Genomic DNA, 23,924 nt, shown 5'->3' on the forward strand with positions numbered 1-23,924 from the left:
CAGCATTTACTGCTGCAGAATTAAGCACCACCAACATACAAATGAAGTGTGTTTGTGCAGTACTGTAAAAACTATGAGGGAAGCGCTAAGGGCTGTTTACCATCACAGCAGTTTCAGAAGCTTTTATATAAAATACAGTCTGCCCTGCCTCATTCTGTACTGAGAACTGATACAGAAACAGCCTTCCACAGGGACTACAGTGTTCCAGATTTGCAGACAGGCTAAATTATAAAATCTGGTCCTTTTTCACTTAATACCTGACAGAAAGAGAATAGTATACAGGTTTGAGGACTGCCATCAGAGCTCTAGACCAAGCCTGCAAATAGAGCTTGGGTATTTTCCCACAAATATTCCAGGCCTCAAAACAAGCACAGACTGGCCAGCAAAACTTGGGAGGCGAGATGCCAGGGGACTACAGGTCCTGCTTCGACTTCTGCTTAAGATTTCTACTGATAGGAATTTTCCAATTTCCTCTCTAGTATGGATTGCAGCATACAGAATCACTATTTTTTTCCATTCTGGAATGATTCCCCAAGTAGACACTTAAGTTTCGAAGTCCTGCTTCACGAAATGAGCTGTCACAAGGACTGTCACCACTGAATTCAGGGCAGCAGTGCTGAAGTACTTTGCTGTGCTCTGTTTGCAATAGAGCCAGTGCCCCTGTCTTTAAGCTGCCAGTCAAGACACCAACGTGGCCATGCTGAATTCACAGCTGGGAGAGGGTTACAGTCTGTATGAAAGTAACATTGCCCTAACTGTCACTAAGCAACTACAGAAACCTGAGTAAACATGCTTTTTTCTTGCTTTTAAAAGAAGTTGATGGTTTAAAACACAAAGCAAAAACTAAAACCACCAGTAACTGATTTTGATTTCCGAATGACTTAGTACCAAGACCGAGTGTAAGCTTCAAAGACGTTTTTCAGTCGTGACACATCATCTGCGTTACTAATAAAACGTTCCTGTACATTCTGCAGCATCAGGCACACTAAGCACCAGGCAGAGAAGTACTCTGAGCTCCTGTGCTGTGGGATCCCTTCAAAGTCCAAGACGCTTTCTCCACTAATAGGAGCTGAAAATTGCATAAGCATCTCCCAGCTTTTGAAAAATTCAACCCCTGTTTACAAAGCACAAATTCTCCCCAGATCTTGGGTAATTTAACGTGGATAAGGGATCTGGCCATCTCCTTATGGCTGTTGCTGACATTTGCACACTTCGGCATCGCTACCAGTGCCATAGCTGGTATTTTGACAGTCTCCATGCTCCCCTCTCTGCGTGTCTCAGTTCCAACATGCTTCAAGCTGTTGTCTTTTCTCTGGTGCGAGCAGAGCTGGATATTTCACGTACTGACAAGCTGAGGGAAGCAGTTCCCAGGTGGATCGAAGTGTCAAAACGAGAGTTACTTCTGCTGTTCAAGCCACAGGTCATACAGAACGAGTACAGCTGAGCAGACAGCACCTGTGAGCAATGCACGTCCTCAGTCTTTGCTCCAGTTGTGACAGGGCCTTATCCCTTCCTCAAGTTTTACACTGGAGTCAAGTCTGTGACTTAGGCAACTACCCCTTGCTTCTCACTGGTGTAAAGTGAGAGATACACGCGCATGGCATGTACATGGGAATACCTTCAGCTCTAAACTGGTCACGTAGCCAGAAATTGATAAATCTGCAGTCTTCATCACGCTAGCACTAGCTATTGCAGCAAATGCATGATTAATGGAGCAGCCAGACAGATCCACCTCCAGGCAGGAAGAACAGAATGGATTTTTGTGGTTTTTTTTTTTTTTTGGTTTCAGTTTCTTTAGAATTGTGAGCAGCTGTGTCCCATCACATTCTCTGCTGCAAAATCCCCACGGTAGAGGCCCTGCTACAAGACTGTACCCAGAAAGAGGAATCCTGTAGCACCGGTGATAGGTTGGGCACTCCAGTAATTTACACTCAAGTAACGCATAGTTTTTCAGGACTTAAAGGCGGGTTATAAACAAGACTTTCAAAGCCAACAGATTTTTGTGATTTCCAAACCTAGCTGAGTAGCAGACAGCGATCTGGTTTTAGAAGCCCTTTGCATTAGCACAATGTCAGATTAACTAATGAAACAGCTTGAACTTTTCCGGCATCCAGCGTCCCTCGCGAGATATGTTCAACAGGTACCCTTGGCCTTCTCTTTGTACATTCACACTCCTCCTTAAGTGTCTGTCCTGAAGCCCCTGAAGTCACCTCGAGCTCCTTTTCCTGACACACAGGACAGCAAGCTGTAAGACCTTTCTTTCGACAACTCGGACATGTCAGGACGAGCTGCCGGCAGTGCTGGCTGGAACAAAGTTTATACTGGTCCCACAGCGTCCCACAGTACCTGCATGCTGGAGGGACGAGGAAAAAAGACACGTTAACACCCACATTGTCCCATCTGTCCCCCTTGCAGAGGGTTTTCTGTGGCACCAGGGGGCTGAAATCTCATTTAAGTGGCTATCCATTTGTCTTCCAGGTATTTTATTCCTGCTTTAGCTTGATATTCTAGAACATAGTTCATTTTCGAACTTCTGGTTTTGATGTACAAAACTTGAGACAGCTGTCTCTCCAGACAAAGTGCTCGCTACTGCTTCCTCTAGCTCAGAGCAGACAGATCTGACAGAGCAGATCTCTGCTGCCAGGAGCACCATAAAGAACCATATGCTGGTGGAGAGGAGCCCAGTACCCAGGAACGTTGCCTGCTAGTGAAAGGGATGCCATGGGACTCCTGTCCACCTGAAAGCAGTGGCATATGGGGTGTCACTTGCAGTCCTAGCAGAGTCCTTCCACAACACCAGGCAGGTTTTGACCCTTGAACAAAAAGCTTTCTGCCCATTTCAGATGCAACACTGAGAAGGTGCCTACTTCAACACTTCTCCTTGAAGCTTCTGTAGAAAATGGCTGTGATATACCCAGTGTGTTCTGTTGCTACACCAAGCCAGGAACCGTCAAGATGAGTACGGTAAAATGCAGAGGAGGAGTGGGAGGTTACGCTGAGAAAGTTACCCACTCTGAGAAAAAACAGCACTGCATACTAAAAAGGCTAGAGCCAAGTTCCTTCTATTTGTACCTAGCAACAGAGAAGATGACAACAGGCATTTCATTTGGAATAGCTGAAGAGTGACCCCAGCCAGAAGACCAAGCAATGTTCTTAACAACTTCAACTAGAGGTCACTGAAATTCTACAGGCTGCAGAAACTATTAAAGCATAAGAACAACTAACTGCTGCAGAGTGTAGTGCCTCCACGTTCCCAGTGCCTGTCAGTCCGTGCTGATGTTCTCAGACCTCTGGGGCAGACACCAGCTGACACCAGGAGAACTCTGTAACGCTGCGGTTACTTGGCCTACCACAGTCTGATCATCTGTGTGCAACAAGTGGGTAACAACAGCAGGGTGTGACATCCCCGCAGCTCCTGACGGCTCATAACTGCAGCTGTTCCGCAGGGGATGCTTCATTTTACTCGCCCAGCTTTAGAGAACTCTGTTTAGTGCCCCCTTTTGCTCTTGTTTCTGTTCTGTGTGTTAAAACCTTGATTAGAGTTGATTATCATAATGAACAGTGACAGTACTAACAGATCAAAGTGAGTACGAGGATGAAATACGCAGACCAGTCTGTCCCACCCTGTTCTATGCATCTTTGTGGAAAACTCTGCTGTCGCTTCCCAGCATTTTGCACTCACATTATCTAGTCTTACCTGAGATGACATCTTCATTGGAACAAATGGAGAAACGATCATCAAATACAAACAGCTTCCCCCTGTAGAATCCATCCGGAAACTCTTCCAGGTACTTGTGAATTCCACCTTTTAGCTGGTACACCTCTTTGCACACTGCCTGTTTCAAGCACAACAGCAGAAATGCTGAAGGAGACGGCAGCAGTGGGACTGTGCCAGAGCTACCAAAGCGAATTCGGAAATGACACCATGGGTCACGGAGAGGAAGCAGTTTCTCCGTGACCATCAGATGGCAGCAGGTGTGCCCACAAATCTAGTCAGTGCCACTGGGTGGCTCTCATAAAGCTGGCTTGTTGACATAAGCCTAAAGGAGCAGTTGATAGTACGGTCAAAAAAAGGCTGGTAACCACCTTGGCTGAGGGAGGTTTGCTGCACACAGATCAGACACTTTTGAACCTCTGTGAACCACCGCTGCTTCTGGTTTTTGTTTGTTTGTTGGTTTTTTGTGTGTGTGTGTGTTGAACTGTTAACAGGAGCAGAATTTCTCAAGGCTCATGTTCATGCAGCAGAGAAAGAACCAAGGTTTACATCTCAGGAGAACATGCATGTGTGCTGCCCCCTTCCTCCTTAAGGTAGGGACCCAGGACAACGGTGGGATGGAAGACACAATTAGAACAATAAAATGTGTGAAGGATTTAACTCGGCAATACTGGGAAATCGCTGACTTGATGACTCTCCTCACTGAAATGCTCAAGCTGTGCAGTAATGAGCACAGAGCGTAACTTAGATAGAGCTTGTGGAAACACAGCAGAATGCTCTCAAACCCTCCTCAAACACCATTACAATGGTCGAGGCACTTAGAAATAAATACCCTCTTCTCAGTGAATGGTTCACTTCTTTCACAGAGCAATCACTGCTGTGACTGCAGTCCGTGCACATCACGCTGAGCTGCAATAAATCCGCGTCCTTGACAGGCAGCATAAAGCAAATGTGAGACACCCTCCTCCCCACACTGAGCACTTTATGCTCAGTAAGAATTTCACAACAAAAGAGAAGACAATCACCCTCACAGCAGTCTCAACTCCCGACACTTGTGCCCTCAGAATGACATTTCACCTTGCTCCGTAGGTAAGCAGAGCCTCTTTCACAGCGAATGCCTCCCGTGCAGTACATCAGGACGCGCTTGTTTTTAAAAAGCTCCAGGTTTTCATCGACATAGCTGGGAAAATAGCTGAACTTCCTGATGTCTGGAGCCAGACAGCCCTGGAAGTGTCCCTGCAATAACAACAGACAGGCACGTGAGTGGTTATAAGCTGTCTTACATGGCAAGGTCTACGCCTCAGGCTACAAGAAGTAACAAATTTTGGGGCCAGGACAACTGGGTCACTACACACACCCAACAATGCGATACTTTTTTCCTAGGAAGAAAGGCTGAGAAAGCTGGGGCTGTTCAGCCTGAAGAAGAGAAGGCCCCTGGGAGACCTCACTGCAGCTTTTCAATACTTAGAGGGGGCTTACAAAAAAGATGGAGAGCAACTTTTTGCTAGGACAGACAGTGATAGGACAGGGGGGAATGGTTTTAAACTTCCAAAAGGGGGATTTTAATTGAGTGTTAGGAGGAAGTTCTTCACTGAGAAGGTGGTGAGGCGCTGGAACAGGTTGCCCAGAGAGGTTGCGGATGTCCCATCCCTAGAGGTGTTCAAGGCCGGGCTGGATGGGGCCCTGAGCAACCTGGTCTGGGGGGTGGCATCCCTACCACGGCAGGGGGCTTGGAACTGGGTGATCTTTAAGGTCCTTTCCAACCCAAAGCATTCTATGGTTCTGTGATACTTTAGGCTGCTCCTCAACTGCATTTATGCAACAAAATAGCTGTTAAAATCTACAAGGAAATTCTGGACACACTTCTCATTCAAGCACGGAGCTAGGTAGAACAGGATTGTCAGAGAGGATAAACTACAGCAGTGCAGAAGAGCTGGTACACGGGAAATGGAAGGACAGGATGCCCCCACTCTTCTTGGCATATGGGGCAGTGCAAAAATGCTAGAAAATGTCCTTACAAATTACACTATTTTTTACTTCGAACAGTAAACTTCTCACTGCTCTTCTTCTATGGACTGCTTTGTCTTCTTCCTGCCCCAAGCTGTACAAGCACCCTGCCAGGCAGGATCTGTACTGGGTTGCTCCACAGGGTCGTGCAGGGTCCTCTGCTGCTTGTGTCTAACAGCCATTGCTAAACTGAACGTGGCACTTATTTCAGTCAATGTGATCTCTCCTCCAGTTGACCCCAACAATGTCAACTGCTTCCCCACAGCACCTGTAACACTGCAAGAAGCAAGCCAACAACACTTACTATTTTACTTTCATAAAAGTTCCTGCAATCCAGCAAGATGGTATCGCTTTGTCCTTGACTGGCCTGAGACAGATACTGTTCTACTTCTCTATGAAATTCCTGAGGGGATAAATGGATTCCTTTAGATAAAAAAAAAAAAAATAAAGACAGAGATAAAGAAGTTGTGAGAATCAGAAGTACAACATGTTACATATGATCTCTCACTGACTCAGATTCTCCTCAAATTTCCAACCTAAAAGACATTTTTTTCTGCGACTATTCAGAGTTTGCATCCCAACTCAACCACCTAAGTTTATCTGTGTTCAGCTTCTATTGGTGAATGAACGAAAACACAACCCTGTTCCAGCTGTTCCACATGACAGAAGCAGCAGCAGACAGTTGCCTGTCCCTATGACCTTTGTTTTGTTCCCCTGGCAACTCTTACGACTGTGAATAACAGTGTAATATGTTTCCTTCCACTTGGCTCATCTTTCATTATATTTGGATGGGCAGAACCCTACAGAGACACAACTTTTTCACTGAAATTAATCCCTTTTGAACAAAATGGAAAATTTCCGTGAGCATGTACTACTTGCAATGCAACCTGAATTTACTTTGTTTCTCAACTTTAAGGTTGCTCAGGACTCCCAGCTGACTGGAAAACAAAGTCTCCCCCACCAAAATCCCCTACTTATAGAAATCTGCCAGCAACAAAACCTCCTGATAGAAAAAAAATGTCCAGAACTGCTCTGCTAATTGTTATTTGTAGAGCTACTGCTTACTGTCCAAGTGTATAGTAATGCAAGTACAATTTAGGACAGCTCACAGAAGTTTTATGAACTATGATCACAGCAAGAGAACGTCTGGACAGCAGCTCTCCCTCTGCTCCCATTCTCAGCCAAGTGACTAAAGAGACCCAACATATACACTGTTTTAGAAAAAGAGAAAGGGGTGATGAGAAACGATCACTCCAACGCTAACAAAACCAGGTATCCCCAGCTGGGAGGGATGGACTCTAAACAATCATTTAAATGTTTACAAGGGCAGGTATCCATTCCTGGGAGGGATGGGCTCCTTGTTACAGTTAAGTAGCTTGTTAACTGCCATGATGGTACGAAGGAATCAGGCATGAATAACGTGAATAAAATGGTACAGAGAGGTGGCTTTCGGCATAGCCCACGGGAGTTTTACATCCAGTATAATCTTAGCTCAGAAGTGGGGAGTTGAAACAATCACAGACTGTTAGCTTTTACTTGAAAGGAATGTTCTTTTATTTGGGATAAACTTCACTGCCAGACCTCTCAAATCTTTAATATGAGTAAGTCTACTAACACATTACCATCTACGTAAGTGTCCTCATAGCAGGTGCATAGCTTTGTACTTCTTACTGGGCTTAATCCATACTAAGCAGCTATAGGTGGCAGAAAACAAATGCCGCTTGTGCCAGGGGCTGGTGTGATCCTGATACAAAACCCGGTTCTGCTTTACTGTGATAGGTGCATGGCTGTTTTAACTTCAACACGAGGAAAGTCAGGTCAGCAGTCCCAGGCATAGGAAAATGCATACAAATACCCAAGTGTAAGGTTCAGCGGGATTCTATCACCTTATAAAAAAAGTTAAGCACAGCTTTCTGCATCCACAGCATGAGAATCCACTGGATCCACAAGACTCTATGGAAAACTCTACCTATACAACTTGGTTCTTACACCAGGCTGATAGAGCATTGGAGCTCTTTATACTTACCGTTTATGAGCAAGCAGTCTCAAGCACCTACAAAATATTTATACCAAATAATCTCATGCTTTGAAGCGTCTTTCCCAATCATCACACGTAACCTCACCTTACATCTGCCTTTAGCAGGTGTCCAAAGACATTCCCCGATTAAAGATAAAAGTATTTGCTTACTCCAAAAGTCATTTGAACTATTACAATTTGCTACAAAAAGGACAGTTAACTCTCAGCTTTTTGAAGCAGCTAAACACTTGGCAGAACAAAACCTGGACCAGCAAATTCCCTACACCATTAACTTCTGACTACCAGTAAGGGATCAATTCATCTACTTTAGACGCCTTCTGTATCCACTGTGTCCTGGCCACTGCACAGAAGGAAGTGTTTCTTGGTGAAGATACTTTATTCTTCACTTACCTCTCAATAAGGTGAGAGGCTTTGTTTTTCATGAAATCAACTTACCAGTTTCTTTATAAGAGACTTTTTTTGGATCAATGCCCATAGGTACAATTTCTTTAAATACTCCAACTCGAAGGTCTGGGAAACAGTGAGCTCCTCCTGCACTTCTCTAGGAAATTAAACAGAGAAATAATCCAACACAATTGCCAGGTGTCAAGATCAAAAACATCCACTCATTTTAATTTCTACATTCCACTGGAATATGAATATATCTTGGTGGCTGAGGGAAAGATCCTGCCAAGATCCACAGTCTGCATCCAGAGGGTTAGGGAGTGGTCCCCTCCTGCAACCCAAGAGAAAGATGCCCTGGTCCCAGTGCCCACCCAACAGGTGAGACAGGCACCATTTGGCATGAGATGCAGAATCACCACGGAGTTGTAAGGCTGAGAAAGCTGTTCTTAGTCAGAAACAACATTGCTAGCATCTATCATAAGAAAGTCAGTGCCACTACTGAGCGTGCTGACACGTTACACTAATAACCTCTTTTCAGTGGTGGATCATGGTGATGCATCTGGGCCCTGCACTTCTCCTCAGCTCCTATGACCCCCCACCACAAGCACACGGCAGCACGATCCCAGCTCTCAAGGAAATCAGTTCACAGCAACTATAGTGGCCACTGGATATTTTCACAGCCCCAGTCCCAATTTTCATTCCTCTATTCCCCTCTCTTCCTGGCACAGGAACCTGAAACGCTCACTTACTTGGCTATACAGCATGCAGAGGAACCGTGAGACAGAAAATAACAACAAAAGCTAACACAAGAGCGGTGGTGCTCAGAGAGGTAATGCAAGGCTGGAGATTTTGCCAAAGTAAAATTCCATCCCCACTTTGTTTTTGCAACTGCACATCACTGTAACTAAAAGGTCAGACTTATCCTTGAAATTCATCCAAAGACAACACTCAATTGAAGAGCTAAGACTGACTCGGCACTGCAGTTCTACACGAGATTTGAGTGTCACAAGCTTCACTAACTCTTTTGGATTTAGTTACGTGCTGAGAACAAAGTGGTACTCCCTGCAAATAAAACTGTGCAGAAAAGAAAATGGTAATCAAAGCAGCAGCTTTCCTTCCTCACAGAGACAGTACGTACAGTGATGGGGCAGCAAAAGCCCACCAGCATGCCACGTGGTGCCAGCTATAGCTGCCACCACCACCACAATCAACAAACGTGTTCAGGCTCAGGCAGCAGTCAGCACCCCACCCTCCCTCTGGTCAGGCACTGACTGGAGTAGGGAAGAACCCCTTGACTCCGCCCGTGTATTTTTTTCCTAAAGCACATCCACTTCATGGAATTGACAGTGGACACCATCAGGACACCAAATCCTGCAAGAAACCTAAACCAGCAGGCTTCTAGGCGAGGATCTCACGTCAGCGTGAAGAAGAGAGCGGGGGAATATTTTGCATGGATTTGTGCAAGCTGTGATGCCTAGGTTTTGGCACTCAAGTCAGAGAAAATGCTTGCTGAAGAATAGTGGAGAAGTGTGTTCCCTCCCTCACCTGTGTGCAGCCTGCATGACTTTGCATCTGCTGCCACCACTGCTCACAACACCTGCTACAACTGCTTGCACCAGCGGATACCCAAACAAAGTTAGTTTAGGAATTTACCAGTGCAGGCAGAGCAGAACTGCTAGAGCAAAAGCGTACTATCGAAAAGCAATGTGCTCATTTCTCAGTCATTAAACGTCCTGCATTAACAATGTCTGTGTAGAAATTACTTTTGCATACCTTGAAATCATCTTGACACAAAATGTCTTTGAACAGAGGCTGGGAAAGCATGACTTCAATGTAGAGACTGGTAGCTGCTTTGCTCCCACCAACTGTTCCATTGATTCCTTCTGAAGCAACTCGTACCTGGAAGGCAAGAGGAGAAGCTGGGGCTAAGGTTTAGTAACAACAGGAACAGATCGTGGTGAAACGAGCAAAATATGACTGGGTGACAAAAGGCAGACACAGAAGTAGGTTCAGAAAAGAGACTACTGAGGAAGGAAGGAAGGAAAAGAGTTACAGTGAAGTTGAGCAGAAAGAACACAGTAAAACAAAAACTGAAATAAAAATCCAGTAATTGCTTTTAAGCCATTTCAGAAGACTGACATCAAGAGAGTCAGGTAAGCTCGAGCAATAAAATGATAAGTGGTTAACAAACAAATCCTGCAGTCAGAATTAAAATCCCCACTGAAGTCTGCTTCAGGAACAGTGGGATGGTGCTCAGTGATAAAAGGAAGATGTGGATATGCATAATATGGCGCGCAATATTAAATGTCACTGTGAGTCATTTTACCTACAGCACTGACGTAAATGAAGAAAAACTCTGAGGCGGTGAAAAAAAGACTGAATACAAAAGCGGAAAAAAAAAAGTGCTTGAAAAGGCAACTGCTGAACCTGATTTGGAAAAGAAAAAAAATGGAAAAAAACAAGGGGAAAAAAAAAAAGAAACACAAACCCAACCACCAGACAAGATACCTGATCAAAAAAAAAAAAGCTAATGCGTCAGGATATTTCAGCCCCAGACCGTGCAGATGTAGAATAGGGATGGTATGTTCCTTTCATTCCTTCTGAGCAAGGAAGGCTGGGTTTGTACAATGCAGGTCTGTACAATCTGTTCTGCTTTAAACAGCAGCAGCTCTGGGAAAATTGTCAGAGACGAGACGCAAGTCTGTTAGCTGAGTTAGAGTGCTGTAATTTCTGTTCCCATTCCTGAGATACAGAAAATTAAGAACAAGAAAATGAAGCAAAGGGAGTAATAAAAACTTTGGGAAGGAAACAAAAAAAACAGCAATGCTTTGATGGTGCAGTCCATCCTGGTCGAGTCTTCTGTATTTCTGTATATGAAATGACCCCAAGTTGTGCCAGGGGAGGTTTATGTTGGATATTAGGAAGAACTGTCTTCAGTGAAAGGGTTGTGAGGCCTTGGAGCAGGCTGCCCAGGGAAGTGGTTGAGTCACCATCCCTGGAGGCATTCAAAAGACGTGTGGATGTGGTGCTTAGGGACACGGCTTAGTGGAGGACTGGGCAGTGCTAGGTCGGTGGTTGGACTTGATGATCTTAGAGGTCTTTCCCAATCTAAATAGTTATGATCCTTCACCAGAGCATACAGACACTGTCCATACAAGAATTTCTACGAAGCTAGGCCAGAAGGAGCTGACATGCATGTTCAGAATTTAAAAAAAAGTCAGTACAGGAAGCAAAGGGCTAACAGGAAAGTAAGAAACAAAAAACACGGTAGGTGTTAGGAAAAAAAAAAAAAAGAATTGGAAGCAGAGAATCCAAATAGGAGGAAATGGGGCAGATATTATCTGCAGAGATTCAGACCAAGAAAGGGAAGACATCTGCCAGTATCAGGAGTGCAGACAGGTGGCTCCAGTGCACCCACACAGTTAATCACAGGGTGCAGAGGCTGGTCTCCTACCACTGGCATAGAAAGAAAGGCTACTCAGAAAGACAAGTCACAGATAAAAGTAGTGCCCAGCTCAGAGCTGTCCTCTCGGAAAATTTTCCTCCCCACAGACAGCCTAGGGACATCAGCTTTGTGAGCCTGAAACGCCCCCACCCACAGCCTCCAGAAGCCACCCGGACTCTTTATCCTCCAAGGAAGGAAAAGCACAAAGACGCTGTGCAGGAACCAGCACTGATGCCCCGTGGTGTTACCTAAGCTGCCGGCTGCTCCCTTCTCACTCCTGACAGCGTGGGTTACAGCTGGGTGCAGTGACCCTGCCTGTAAGCCCGCTGTACCTCAAGGAGGCAGCAACGCACCACGCAGCCGGGCTGCGCTGCGCTGCACGGGCAGCTTGGCCTTCGGGATGTGCTGCACAGGCTGAGCTCCGCCTGACAACCCAGGAGCCCACAGGCAGCCCCCTCCCACAGTCCCACAGCAGTAATTGTGGCATCCGTGTGTCCTCGGCTCCGTGTGAAAGCCCATCCAGAAGTTCCCACGTGAGCATCCTTTTTGTTTGACAGCAGGAATGACGGCTGGACTTCTTTTCCCGTTAAAAAACTCTGTAGCAGTTTGAATGACCAGAGTGGGTTAACCCTTCCACGGACAGGGAGTGCACAACTCATGCTTCTCAGCATCAAAAGGGATGTAAGATTACCTGTAGTTTCTTTTCCTCTGTAGCTTTAGCTCTAATAAGCAGCTTTCTAAATGATACTTGACAGAGTCTGAGTGCTTTTCTTAATGGAATTGCAACAGACAAAACAGTCGAGGACCCACATGCCACATCATCCTGCACTAAACAAAGGCAACATAGGGAATACAACTGTTGCTTAAAACCTTACCTTGCCAGTGAGATGCAGATGCTCGCACAGCGCCTTTTGCCAAGCACAGAGTTTCTCTGGATCCCTCACCTCGCAGTAGCAGTAATACAGAAGTACTTCTCCCGCCTTGCTGCCCATAGCATGGCAAAGACGAACAAACAGGAAAAGGATGTTAAGAGTCGAAAGCTCAAAAACACGTTATTAGTGCTAACTTTTCAGAAAGTGGGAAATTTTCTTCTGGTGGATGTGGAGGGGAGAAAACAAAACTTTGAGGGGTTAGCACTGCAGGGTTTGATTCTTTCCAAGAGAAAGAATATGGGCTAAGGGAAGCTCCTACATTCCTTGGGACTAGTCACGAAGCGAACTTACCTGTACAGCACAGGACATCTCTGCCAGTGGCCTGCTCAAGTTTCCCTCAACAGACAAGCTACGAGAACTCCCTTCTTTTTTTTTCTTATGGGCACACAACTGTCTCACTAAGTGCTTAATATAGCAAGCTTGCACACCAAATATTCAAGCTATTCAAAGAAAAAAAATAAAATTTTCAGTGAGATTGTGGGTACCTGTGTTCTGCGCAGCAAGGCTTGGATTCTCTACCAGAGAAAAAGCGTGAATCTAGTTATTTGTAAGTAAGGATCCCTTAGTTTTCCCGGGTGACCGGTGAGAAAGGACCTGTGCGGAGCGTCTCCTGCTGTTCCGCTCCTTCTTACTGTCGTCCTTCCTTGCTGACAGGCCCGAGCTGTCCAACGACAGACGCACGGGCTTGCTTTAACAAGGTGCAAAGACGCAGCTCCGACAGCTTGCTCCCACAAAGCCACAACTGGAACAAACACCGCGGTGTGCCTGCGTGTGTGTCGGCACCTCAGCCTGCGTTTTGCAGGGGCGCGAGGGGAACCGGGAGGGAGCCGAAGCGAGACAAGCGCCGGCAGGAGGGGACACACACGCGGCGGCCGGTTTGCGGAGGGATGTGCGGGTGGTGTTCGGCGACCTCGGGGGGGGGGGTTTGCGCGTGTGAGAAAACCCCTCCCGCAGCCGGCGGCTGGGCCGGGGCCGCCCCACGGCCGCTCCTTACCTCTCCAGCTCCCCGGGGCCGAGGTGCCGGGTGTCGGGCAGCTCGTCGCACACCTCCGCGCCGCGCTCGGGCCCCGCCGCCCCTCGGTGCGCCTCGCCCTGCCCCTGCCCGTGCCCGTGTCCGCGGGGCGGCGGGCGCAGCTCGGCGCCGTGCTGGGTGCCCACATGCCTGTGGATGCCGCCGCGCTCGCGGAACGTCTGCCGGCAGCACCGCCACCACACGGCGCCCGCGGCGCCCGCCGGCACCTCCCTCGCCTTGACGAAGGCGGAGAAGGCCGCCCTGAGGGCCGACGCCCGCTGCTTCCTCGCACCGCCGCCCCCCGCCCCGGGCCCCGCCGGCGGCGCCTCGCCCGGCGCCATCTTTCCGCCGCCGCCGCCACCGCCTCCTCCCCCTCCTCCTCCTCCTCCTCCCCCCCCCGGCTCGGGCCGCCGGAAGCCCTCCCGCGGCACCGCCCGCCCCGGAAGCGGAGGCGCAGGCAGGGCGGAAGCGGGCGGTGCAAGGCCGCGCGCTCGCATCGGTCCCGCGCGGCGCGGAGCGGCCCGGAGCCCTCCCCTCGGCCCCTCACGACATGTCGCGACGGCGGCACAGCGACGACAGCGACGACAGCGATGGTGAGCGGCCGGCGCCCTCCCCCCCCCCCCCTCCCCTTCCTCCCCCCCTTCCTCCCCCTTTACCCTCCCGGTAGCCGTTGAACCGTTCTAACGGCTTTAGCGGTATTTTTTTTTAACGGTTTTTAACCGGTAACGCCCCGGTGTGTCGGAGCAGGGCAGCCCCACAAGCGGCGGAGGACGTCGGAGCCGTCCGAGATCGAGGAGAGGCTGGAGTCGCTCATCTGCAGGGTGGGGGAGAAGGTAAAGGCGGACACCGCGCCCGCGGTGAGGGGACGGGGCTCGGAGGGGCGCTGCGGCAGCGCTGCGGGAGGCGTTAGCGAAGTGATTAGCCTAATTAGCCGGGTGGCCGGGCCCCGCACGCAGCCGCTGGGGGCTGGGGTAAGGGGCGCTTCCGTCCCGCTCCCTCGCCCTCCGCGTGGGGGCCGGGGGCTGGCTCGCGTTGCCTGATGATGATGGGACTGTTGTGTGGTGTGTTTTTTTTTTTTTTTTTTTTTCTTCTCCTTCCTCAGAGCAATTCGTCCTTGGAGAGCAACTTGGAGGGCCTAGCAGGCGTTTTGGAAGCTGACCTACCAAATTACAAAAGCAAGATACTGAGGATTCTGTGTACTGTGTACGTATGCAGAAGAAGGCCTGGGGGTCGGGGAGATGCTGTTTTTCTCTGTGCTAAAGGCAGAAGTTCTTGTTTAAGGTGGTTTGAGTGCCAACAATAGCTATTGGTTCTTGAACACAGTTATAACAGAATTTGTTTGCCTGCAAACAAAACATAAAGGGATAAACTTGTTACGTACGCGGTATAATTCAAGAAAGGTACCTCTTTACGGTGTTTTTCCCTGAAACATACGCAGGGCTTAAAGCAGATGAAAGAACCTCAGAGCAGCTCTTCGGTAGCAACAAAAATAGGGCAACGCTGGGGGATATCCTCTTTCCCAATGAAACACTTAAAAGCACCAAAGCCGTTGGCTGCTAATGCTTATTTCATCTCACTGTCTGTGCTCTCTTCTTGCTGCTGGTTCCTCTCCTCTGGCGATGCCATGCTCCTGTCTTCTTAAACCCGTTCTCTGGAGGCGGGGAGCTGGGAACGTGGAAGAGCTGCCAGCAGGCTCTCCCTGGCTGACAGCACTCCTCTCTCTCCCAGCAAGGAGCAGAAGCAGCGCTGGCCTGTGTCGGGTCACTGGAGATGGGGCTGAGGGAGGGGTCCCACATGGCCTACCGTAGTGTATGAGAGCAGTACGAAGGAAGAGCCTGGTGAGGAAGGAGAATGTTCAAGCAGTGGCTTACGCTATAGTTTTGCAGGTGCTTTCAGTCTATTTTGTAGGAATGTCTTGTTTTTTTCCCTATAGCAGTACAACACACCTTTTGAAATAAAGGGTTAACCTACAGATATTCAAATTATGGTTGAGGGAAATTATTTCTTTATAGTAGGACTTTTCTATTTCTTCCCTATGCTGTCCCTAAATCAACCACTTTGACAAGAGGAACTCGGGGTCAAAGTTAAGAGTGTAAAATGTGTACATCTCTTGTGCAGTCTTGCTGCTTACCCTAAATTATGAACTTAAAACAATATCGTACGTCTTTGCGTAAGTTCTATCACGTTATTTGGCGAACTCTGCAGAATGCTTAGCAATTAGAAATGAATGTCTTAAACATTGTCGAAAGTGATGTCTGCCTTTCTAAATGACTGTAATTCTGAAAAGGAGATTGCCTGGAAAGTATTAACCACAGGACAGAACTAAAGATTCTGCTGGCACTTTTTCTTATTTCCACCTGAAACGAGTTTAACTTACTGTCAGCAAATTCTGAGCTGCTGTGCAGTTGCCACTTGGCACATGATGAATAAACTTCTAACACCGTGTTTCTTTTTCTGTGTCAGTGCACGTCTGTTACCAGAAAAGCTTACTGTTTACACAACACTAGTTGGGTTGCTGAATGCCAGAAACTACAACTTTGGTGGAGAATTTGTAGAAGCCATGATTCGTCAGCTTAAAGAATGTCTGAAAGTCAATATGTACAATGAAGCTGTCCACTTAGTAAGTCATTTTTTATTTGTCTGTCGTTTTACATTTTTCCTCGTCCTTTTTTTCTCCTCCCTTTCACATTTTTTGTTCCAGGACACCTTTTTGTGTGTATTGCAGTCTTTTCTGGCATCCACACGTAGCACACTGTAGATACACCAAGAGGAAGCGTCTGTTATGTGTGAAGTATTTCCTTCCAAAGGGGAGAAAAGTTGTGTTACGATTGTAAAACTGACTTCCAACTGTATATTTTCCCAGTGACAAATTAACTTGCAGTAAGCAGAGGTTGCTCCCCCTAACCCTAACCTTTTCGTTTCTCTCTGGTGAAATTTAAAAGGTGGATGGAAGTCATGGGTTTTTTTTGTTTAAAGGCGTATGTTGTTCTTCCCTCTCCCATGGAGAGGGGAAAAAAGTTTTGTTCTTAACAGTTGATTCATGGCTGTTACCAGGGCTGCGTTTTCCTTCTGCTAAAGAGGGGTAAAAATCAAGCGGACAGTTTTGTATGCTGCCTTTCTCTGGAATCACTTGCTCAGCTCTCACTGCTTGTAGATTTGGTCTGCAAAAAATTGTTAGAACTTAGAGATGTCTGGCTTAGAAGCCCAGTGGCAAGCTCCCATGCTTCATTTGAAGCCCACAGGTGAAAATTAAAATTCTAGTGTTTTAGTATATTCTGTCAAGTGACTGCTGCTCAGCAGCAGGACTTTTTTGCTAATAAAATCCTCATTAGAACTTTGAATGTACCGTCCCTTGCTTTCAGCTTCACCTTCTCTGACCGTGCTTACTTACAAATGCCCTGTGAGGGAATGACAGCTAAGATAGGGGCAGTGGAAAGCTGTCCTCAGCTTTGCCAAAGACTTTTCAAAGACTGTTCAGTGCAATAAATACCAGGAAAGTAAGAGTTTGTTACTCTCATCTGTTGCAGTTGTTCTTTGAGTGTTGTACTGTGCTTAGCTCAAATTGCTTCCCCAAGACTTCTATGCAATGATTTGCCTTCAAAAAAAAAAAATTTTTTTTTTGCGTGGTGTTTTTTGACTACTATTTTTGTGAGTATGCCATTAAGAAAAAATAAGCCTTTAAGAAAACAACAAAAAAAAAAGGTAGTCATTACTAGAACTGAATTTCAGCCTTTTTTGTTCGTTAAGGTTATGGTCATACCATCAGAGCTTGGGTCATACCAGAAACTTGTTTAAGTTTGAAGGCAGGTTACAAATCAGTCAAAAGACAGGTGAAGAAAAAAAATGCAGTAAACCCTTCCCAGGAAGGTCCCAATGTAACCTGTAGCACTGCTGTGCCGTAGATGTTTTCTACCTAAATTGCCATTTCTGTCAGTCTGGATTTCTTAATAGTATGCAGCCAAATCAAGGGCATATTTTTGCCATGGAGAATTTTTTCTTTTCAGGCAGTTAAGGCGATTTGATTCCCAGCATGCCATCCATTTATCGTCTTTCTGAAACCTGAAAATAACAGCCTTTTGCATAGGCTTTCTCCGTGTAGCTATATTTACGAACAAATGGCTAGAAATTCAACATGTATGAAAGACTTGTGTAAATGGTGTACAGATTTCAGCCCTGCTGTTCCTGGCTCGCCTCTGGACTCCTGAAGCAATGGATCAATCTGTCTTCAGCATTTTAGAAGTGTTTTTTTTTTTTTTCCTGTTTCTGTAATTTTAGTGATCCTTTGCATTTAGAGAAGAGAGAAGTGTGGGTTCTTTTTTTCTGTAGCATCGGTTTGCGTGCCTTTAAATGCATATTGGTGTTTCCTACCATTTCTTAATCAGGAATATCGTCTTTGCAATGTTACCGCAGTGGAACAGACTACAGACGTTATAACAAACAATGTTAGGCAGTGCTTCTGTTACTTGTTCTTTGGAGTTGACAGGTGGGTTTGTACACAGTGCAGTGTTTCTGCCTTCCTTATACTGAACAAATACTGTATGTTTAACGTTTTATCCATTGTTCAAGTAATGTTTATTTGTGTGCAGTCAGTTAAAATATATTCATGTAAAACATTTTTGGTGTTTTTTAGGTCCGTTTTCTATCTGACCTTGTGAACTGTCACGTAATAGCTGCACCTTCAATGGTCGCTATGTTTGAGAACTTTGTGAGTGTGACACAGGAGGAAGACGTACCCCAAGTAAGCAAAAGATCCGTAGGCTTCTCTAGGGCTGTTTTCATGGCAGTATTACTGTATCATCACTTCTATACTTAAGCTTGAAACAGGGAAGTTTTAGAGATAGAAACCTAAAATGGACTGTCATGTGGAGGTTCGTCGGCATGAGTAGAAGTTGCCCCTGGTGCTTAGAAAATATTTGCATATGGTAAAAAAGTACGGGCCTTTATAGTGAGGTAGCTGAACCAAATTCTTTTTACTTTACCTTGGCAACTGCATAGTGCCTGGCTTGTTCTGCCAAGCTTGTTTACAGTGTGATATAGATAATCTGCAGAAGGACTGTGAAGTTGGTAAGTTTTTCAAGTGTCCCTGTTCAAGTTAAAAATCATGCATTCCGAGAACACGTTTTTTTTCCATGGCTTGCCAATCCAGTCTTTAACTGCTGATCTTTATGTCCCCACGGAACGATACGTTTGGTAATGTTTTAGTTTAAATTAAAATGGGATGTATGTATGAAAACTTACAGAGCTGAATTGTATGCTTAGGTTTCAGAATACTCTTTCTTGTAGGTACGATGTGACTGGTACATGTTTGCATTTCTGTCATCTTTGCCTTGGGTTGGAAAGGAGTTATATGAGAAAAAAGATGCTGAGATGGATCGCCTCTTATCTCAGACAGAAAGCTATCTGAAGTAAGTTGTAAACCGTTAAAATAATCCTTAAGTTACTTATTCAAGCATGAATTAATAGCTTTGATTATTCATATAAAAATGCTATCAAGTCTTATGTCTGAGTCATTCGGGGAGGGAACACTGAAAAATAGAACAGAAGGATAGATTTTGTTTCTAATTTGAAAAGGTTTTTTTATATTGTCTAGTGCTAGGGTTCGTTGAAGGTCTTGCCCAACTCACACTTAACTGTGATATGAATACTGACAGGTTACTTCAGTGTTCTGCGGTTTTCGTCTAGATGATTCAAGTTAACATTGCTGTCGAGAAATTTTAAATAATTACAAACCTTCTTTTTGTGTACTATAGACTTCATCAGCTGAAGAGACTAGTGGTAGTACAGTCACAGACAAAAATGCTGTTCTAAATTAGCCTTTAAAAGTTAAGTTTTCTGTTTTGTGTAAACAGACGCCGCCAGAAGATTCATGTACCCATGCTTCAAGTTTGGACTGCTGATAAACCACATCCACAAGAAGAGGTGAGTGGTTTTTACTTTACATTCCTTCAGAAAGTTTGAAAAACAATTTTTGCCTGAAGCATCCTTTAATCAGTCAGAACTATAAAATTTAAGAGGCATCTCTAAAAGTGTTAATGCTTTGAATTATCTCCTGTTTGTCATTATTTCTGAGAAGTCCTGGATAAGGAGTACTCTTTTAAGTCTTGGACCAAAGCATGAGGTTTTATGGGATGAGTAGGAGAAGGCTGACAAGTCCCTGACTAAATGTTATTAAATGAAGAGTGGTTGTAAGCTGGAGAATTCTTTTTGGACTTGTATGTACAGGGCTTCTTGATAAAAGGGCCTTTATGACAAGCAGCGTGTAATTACTTACTCATCCCTTACTGTTTTCGCCCTGCAAGAAAGAAACCTTTGAAGTGGCTTTGCTTCCCCTAGGAAGCGCTAAACAAATATGTAGAAGCTGTATGCAGCAGTTACTGTGTCATCTTTCACAATTAAACTTAAAAATACAAGATGGAAGAGGTGGTATCTGGCTAGCTTAGATAGAATTTGCCTTTTCTGATTTTTTTCTATTTTCTTTTTTTTTTCCTCCTCCCTTGAGTTTGAGGATAATTTTTGTTGGAAAGCAATGAAAATCAGGTTGATTTTCTGAGAATTTTTGGAACTTGAGCCTTTTCGTACATTTTGTTCACTGTTCTGATTAAGTCAGATGCCTATTTTTAAATTCCCAGTCTTAACAATTACCTTGTTAGTAGTAATTTGAAGAAATGGGCTTTCTGATTATGATTGGTATGTCAACGTGAGCGTTCTGCCTACCCAGTATCTAGATTTCCTTACTTAGTTCCATAAAGAAGAGATTAGCAGAGTGCATCTGCGACCTGCTGTTATCCAGAGTACTGTAAACATTACTATTCACTTTAGGTGCCCGTACTAGTTATGTTTCCATTTCATAGCGTGATGATTTCAGTAAATGCAAAGCACTTTCACATGAAGACGCTTCTTGCGCTGGTTATACCTTGAAACTTGCCTTCAGTAAGGCCACAGACTGTAGTGGTTTGTGGCCTCCAGAGTTCCTGGACCGCTCTTATCAGGAGCGTAGAAAGCAACTAAACAAGGCAAACTGCTGTACAGGTAGGTCTGGGAGAGCATTGGGACTTTGAATTGCATTGAAAACCATAGCAAAGGTATTTAATGCTTGGTACTGTTACATTTGTTTTGAATATGCAGTAGCTGGTAGCTTTGATTGCTCTGGGAACAGCATGGCAATCATACAGGATGTCTCTTCAATTTTAGCATTGATATTACATCTCTCTTACTTAGCACCGCTGAGCACAGACCAGTGACTCTGTAGTCTTGCTGACAGTTTCAAAGGACTGTTGTCAAGCTCTCCTGGGCTGCCTCTTAGTGTTTTAAAAACGTATCAGTGTTTAAGTTTTGCTACCAAAATATTGTGTGGAATTAGGAACAACTCTGGTGATTAGAGTTCCTAAATTATTTCTTGGTTTACTGAATCATTAGGTCCCGCAATAAGCGGTTAAAGCAACTGTTTATTTTCTTCTGAATGCAATGCAGAATTTAAGACATAAATTTCTGATTCTTCCACGAGCTGCAAGCTTTGTTACTCATTCAGCACATCTGATGTTTCTCTCTTTTTTTTTTTTCTTCAGTATTTAGATTGCCTTTGGTCTCAGATTCAGAAGTTGAAAAAAGACCGGTGGCAAGAGCGACACATTCTGAGGCCCTACTTGGCTTTTGATAGCATTCTTTGTGAAGCACTGCAACACAATCTGCCTCCGTTCACTCCTCCGCCTCACACTGAAGATTCAGTGTATCCGATGCCAAGGGTTATTTTTAGGATGTTTGACTACACAGATGACCCTGAGGTATGTGACTCCCGTGGAGGAGCTGATTTTACAGTTAGGTTCGTGGGGCAATACTGGTCAAAACGTGTTGTCCCCTCTCCCAGGATGGTTAATGGCTTTAAGACCAGCAGTGATTATATTTTAGTGTTTCTGCAGAAATGAACTAGATGACCACGTTACTCTACTAAGGAAGTCTGTGAGGGGCAGAACTTAGGGCATGAGATTTTCTGATGCTTTGATTCATAATGACAGTGGTGAATAAATTCTCTTACGTCTCTAGTAAAGCTATGTTCACAGATGCAGCATTTCCTTCCATAAAGTTGGTGACTTGGACCTTTCTTCAGTCTAGATGTTCATTGCAGTGTTTAAAAGGCTATTGTTTACTCCTCTATTAAAAGTGGTTGATGCATATTGTGGAAAAAAAAGGGTGTGATTCGCTGGCCTAGGTGAAAAGTCCATCTAACCCAACAATCTGCCTCCAGCACTGGTCAGCAGCAGACACGTAGACAAAAGGATATAGGAATAGAAAAGAATATATATTGATTTCCCCAAGTACTTTTATACCTCCCTTTGCTTAAAGTCTGCTACCTTTTACCTTCATTTCTTGGCGCCCAATTTTTGTCATCAATGAGACCATGACTCTGTATTCTCTCCACTCTATCGTGGCCATTTTTTTAATTGTATTTTCACTCAAGCATGTTTTTTTTTCTGGGCTGCTTGTTAGTAGCCTGCCTCATTGCTACATAGACCAAAGGAAGAACTGGATGCTCCATGAACTTGTAATTATGTTCTCTAATTTTGTTCCCTTTTATAATGAGCCCTTGTGTTCATTTTGTTTTAAATATGAGTCTGAGGTTTGCATGGAACTGTGTCACACCAAATTCTCAGTAGGATATAGGGCAGCTGAGAGCTCACCATATTTGTTGTTTTTTTTTTTTCCACGTGTACATATAAGTAGTATAGCTTGCTAACTTTCATGAATCTTCATTCTTTTTTTGAACTAGGGCCCTGTCATGCCCGGCAGCCACTCTGTTGAACGATTTGTAATAGAAGAGAACCTTCACTGCATCATCAAATCCCACTGGAAAGAGAGAAAAACTTGGTAGGAAGAGCTTATGCTATCGGGCCCTGGTGCTTACATACTACCATGGTTTCAGCAGTATCAGGGATACGCAGAGTCCTGCACTGGTTACACAAGAGCTTGAGACTAAACGTTTCCTAGAGTGTTTGATTAACTTCATTTACTACATTTAACTGTATTAAAAATGTTACCTGCAATACTGTGGGGCTGTAATACGCTGATAATGAGGATTACATATGTTCCTGGGGTCGGGCGAACAGAGTCTTCTTGAGAAGGGAATTACTTGATAATAAAGGAAGTGGTGAAAAAATTTACACAGACACACGTAACTCTTCATCGGAACCCTGTGGAGAGTGTGGTTGTGTTGCTCTTCCTGGAGTTTTAAAGAAGCTTATTTGTTCAGGCAGGATGAACATTGAGCTGGTGTTCAGAAGCATGCTTTTGCTTCCTACTGCTTGTTGCACCCTTCTCATTGGGATTACATGGCAGAGAAAATTGAGCCAGCTCTGGGTAGTCATTGCAGGGTCAGCAAATTTCATGTGTTTGAATTTGGAAGTGCCAGTAACCAGTCAAGGCACATCTCTCCATTTTTTTCTGGGTAATATCTGATGGGGGTAATTGGTAACTGAGGTTGTTTGCCGTGGGTAATTAATTAATCGTCTGTGTCATGCTTCCATGCAAAACCCACCGAACTGGGTATAGCGTACAAAAAATGGGCAGAACCAGTGCTTGATGGCGTGTGATAAAGTTTTTTGCTTGCAGCTTTTTCATTCAGCAGGAACTGGAAATTCAAGGTTTTTGCAGTTATTGGAAAAGTCTGTTAATTCCCTGAGAAAGTAAATGAGGCAGATCCAAGATTTGCCAGAGGTAGAAATAAAATAAAGAGAGTATCAGTTGTTTGCTATGAAATAATGATAGGTGATAATGAGAGCTGGTTAAAAGAGGAAGCATTTGAAGCTTGGGAGTTTCTTATATAACCTGTTAGCTCAATTGTGCTTTCAAGTCATTCTGAACATCTGTTTGTTTGGATTTTTTTCCCCTTCATATGTGCATGCCAGAATTTCATATCACCATGCAAAACTACTTTGCTTAGCAATACAGAATTCAAACGTTATAACTAAAGAGAAATAAAATACATCCTTCCAAGGTCATAGTTCAGGCAGTGCTGGTGTGCTCTTGTGCTGCTTATGTTGTAAGTGTCCTGTGGAACAGCAGACAGTCTTTGGAAGGGCTGTTGATTTGTGTGTGTGCTGATTTTGTGTGAATTCTTGCCCAGAATTAAGCATTTCCTATAACTTTGTTACTTGATCTTTACATCATGTTTGCTGTGTTATATTCAGAACTAAACGTACCTATGGTTTTGCAGTGCTGCCCAGCTGTTGAGCTATCCAGGAAATAACAAGATCCCCTTGAACTACCACATAGTCGAGGTACGTGTTGTATAGGTAACTTCTTCCGTAGCTCCTTATTTCACAAATAAGACATCCCAATTAGATCTGTGATAGATCAGTTAAATTACAGTTTGATTTGGGAGTCAACCAGGACCTCAC

General features: G+C 44.9%; 2 protein-coding genes across 2 annotated transcripts in view; one reads left to right on the plus strand and one right to left on the minus strand.

The window, feature by feature from the left end:
• Window positions 1–1,797: 1,797 nt before the first annotated feature.
• TSTD2 (thiosulfate sulfurtransferase like domain containing 2) lies at window positions 1,798–13,880 on the minus strand. Its single transcript, XM_040541913.1, has 8 exons — window positions 13,516–13,880; window positions 12,465–12,573; window positions 9,918–10,043; window positions 8,196–8,301; window positions 6,027–6,145; window positions 4,793–4,951; window positions 3,698–3,836; window positions 1,798–2,353 (listed from the first exon to the last, which is right to left on the minus strand). Exons 1-8 carry the CDS (start codon window positions 13,872–13,874, stop codon window positions 2,061–2,063), a joined length of 1,410 nt encoding a protein of 469 aa, XP_040397847.1. The 5' UTR covers window positions 13,875–13,880; the 3' UTR covers window positions 1,798–2,060.
• Window positions 13,881–13,970: 90 nt separating this feature from the next.
• Window positions 13,971–23,924, plus strand: part of NCBP1 (nuclear cap binding protein subunit 1) — a 31,774-nt gene continuing 21,820 nt past the window's right edge. The window contains exons 1-10 of the mRNA XM_040540317.1: window positions 13,971–14,126; window positions 14,281–14,366; window positions 14,636–14,736; window positions 15,997–16,153; window positions 18,164–18,271; window positions 18,817–18,938; window positions 19,383–19,452; window positions 21,099–21,314; window positions 22,298–22,395; window positions 23,741–23,804. Of these exons, the coding sequence (XP_040396251.1) occupies window positions 14,084–14,126; window positions 14,281–14,366; window positions 14,636–14,736; window positions 15,997–16,153; window positions 18,164–18,271; window positions 18,817–18,938; window positions 19,383–19,452; window positions 21,099–21,314; window positions 22,298–22,395; window positions 23,741–23,804 (1,065 nt within the window). The 5' untranslated portion in view covers window positions 13,971–14,083. The remainder of the gene's footprint in view (window positions 14,127–14,280; window positions 14,367–14,635; window positions 14,737–15,996; window positions 16,154–18,163; window positions 18,272–18,816; window positions 18,939–19,382; window positions 19,453–21,098; window positions 21,315–22,297; window positions 22,396–23,740; window positions 23,805–23,924) is intronic.

The sequence above is a fragment of the Cygnus olor genome, chromosome Z (assembly GCF_009769625.2).
Source record: "Cygnus olor isolate bCygOlo1 chromosome Z, bCygOlo1.pri.v2, whole genome shotgun sequence".
Classification (NCBI taxonomy): domain Eukaryota; kingdom Metazoa; phylum Chordata; class Aves; order Anseriformes; family Anatidae; genus Cygnus; species Cygnus olor.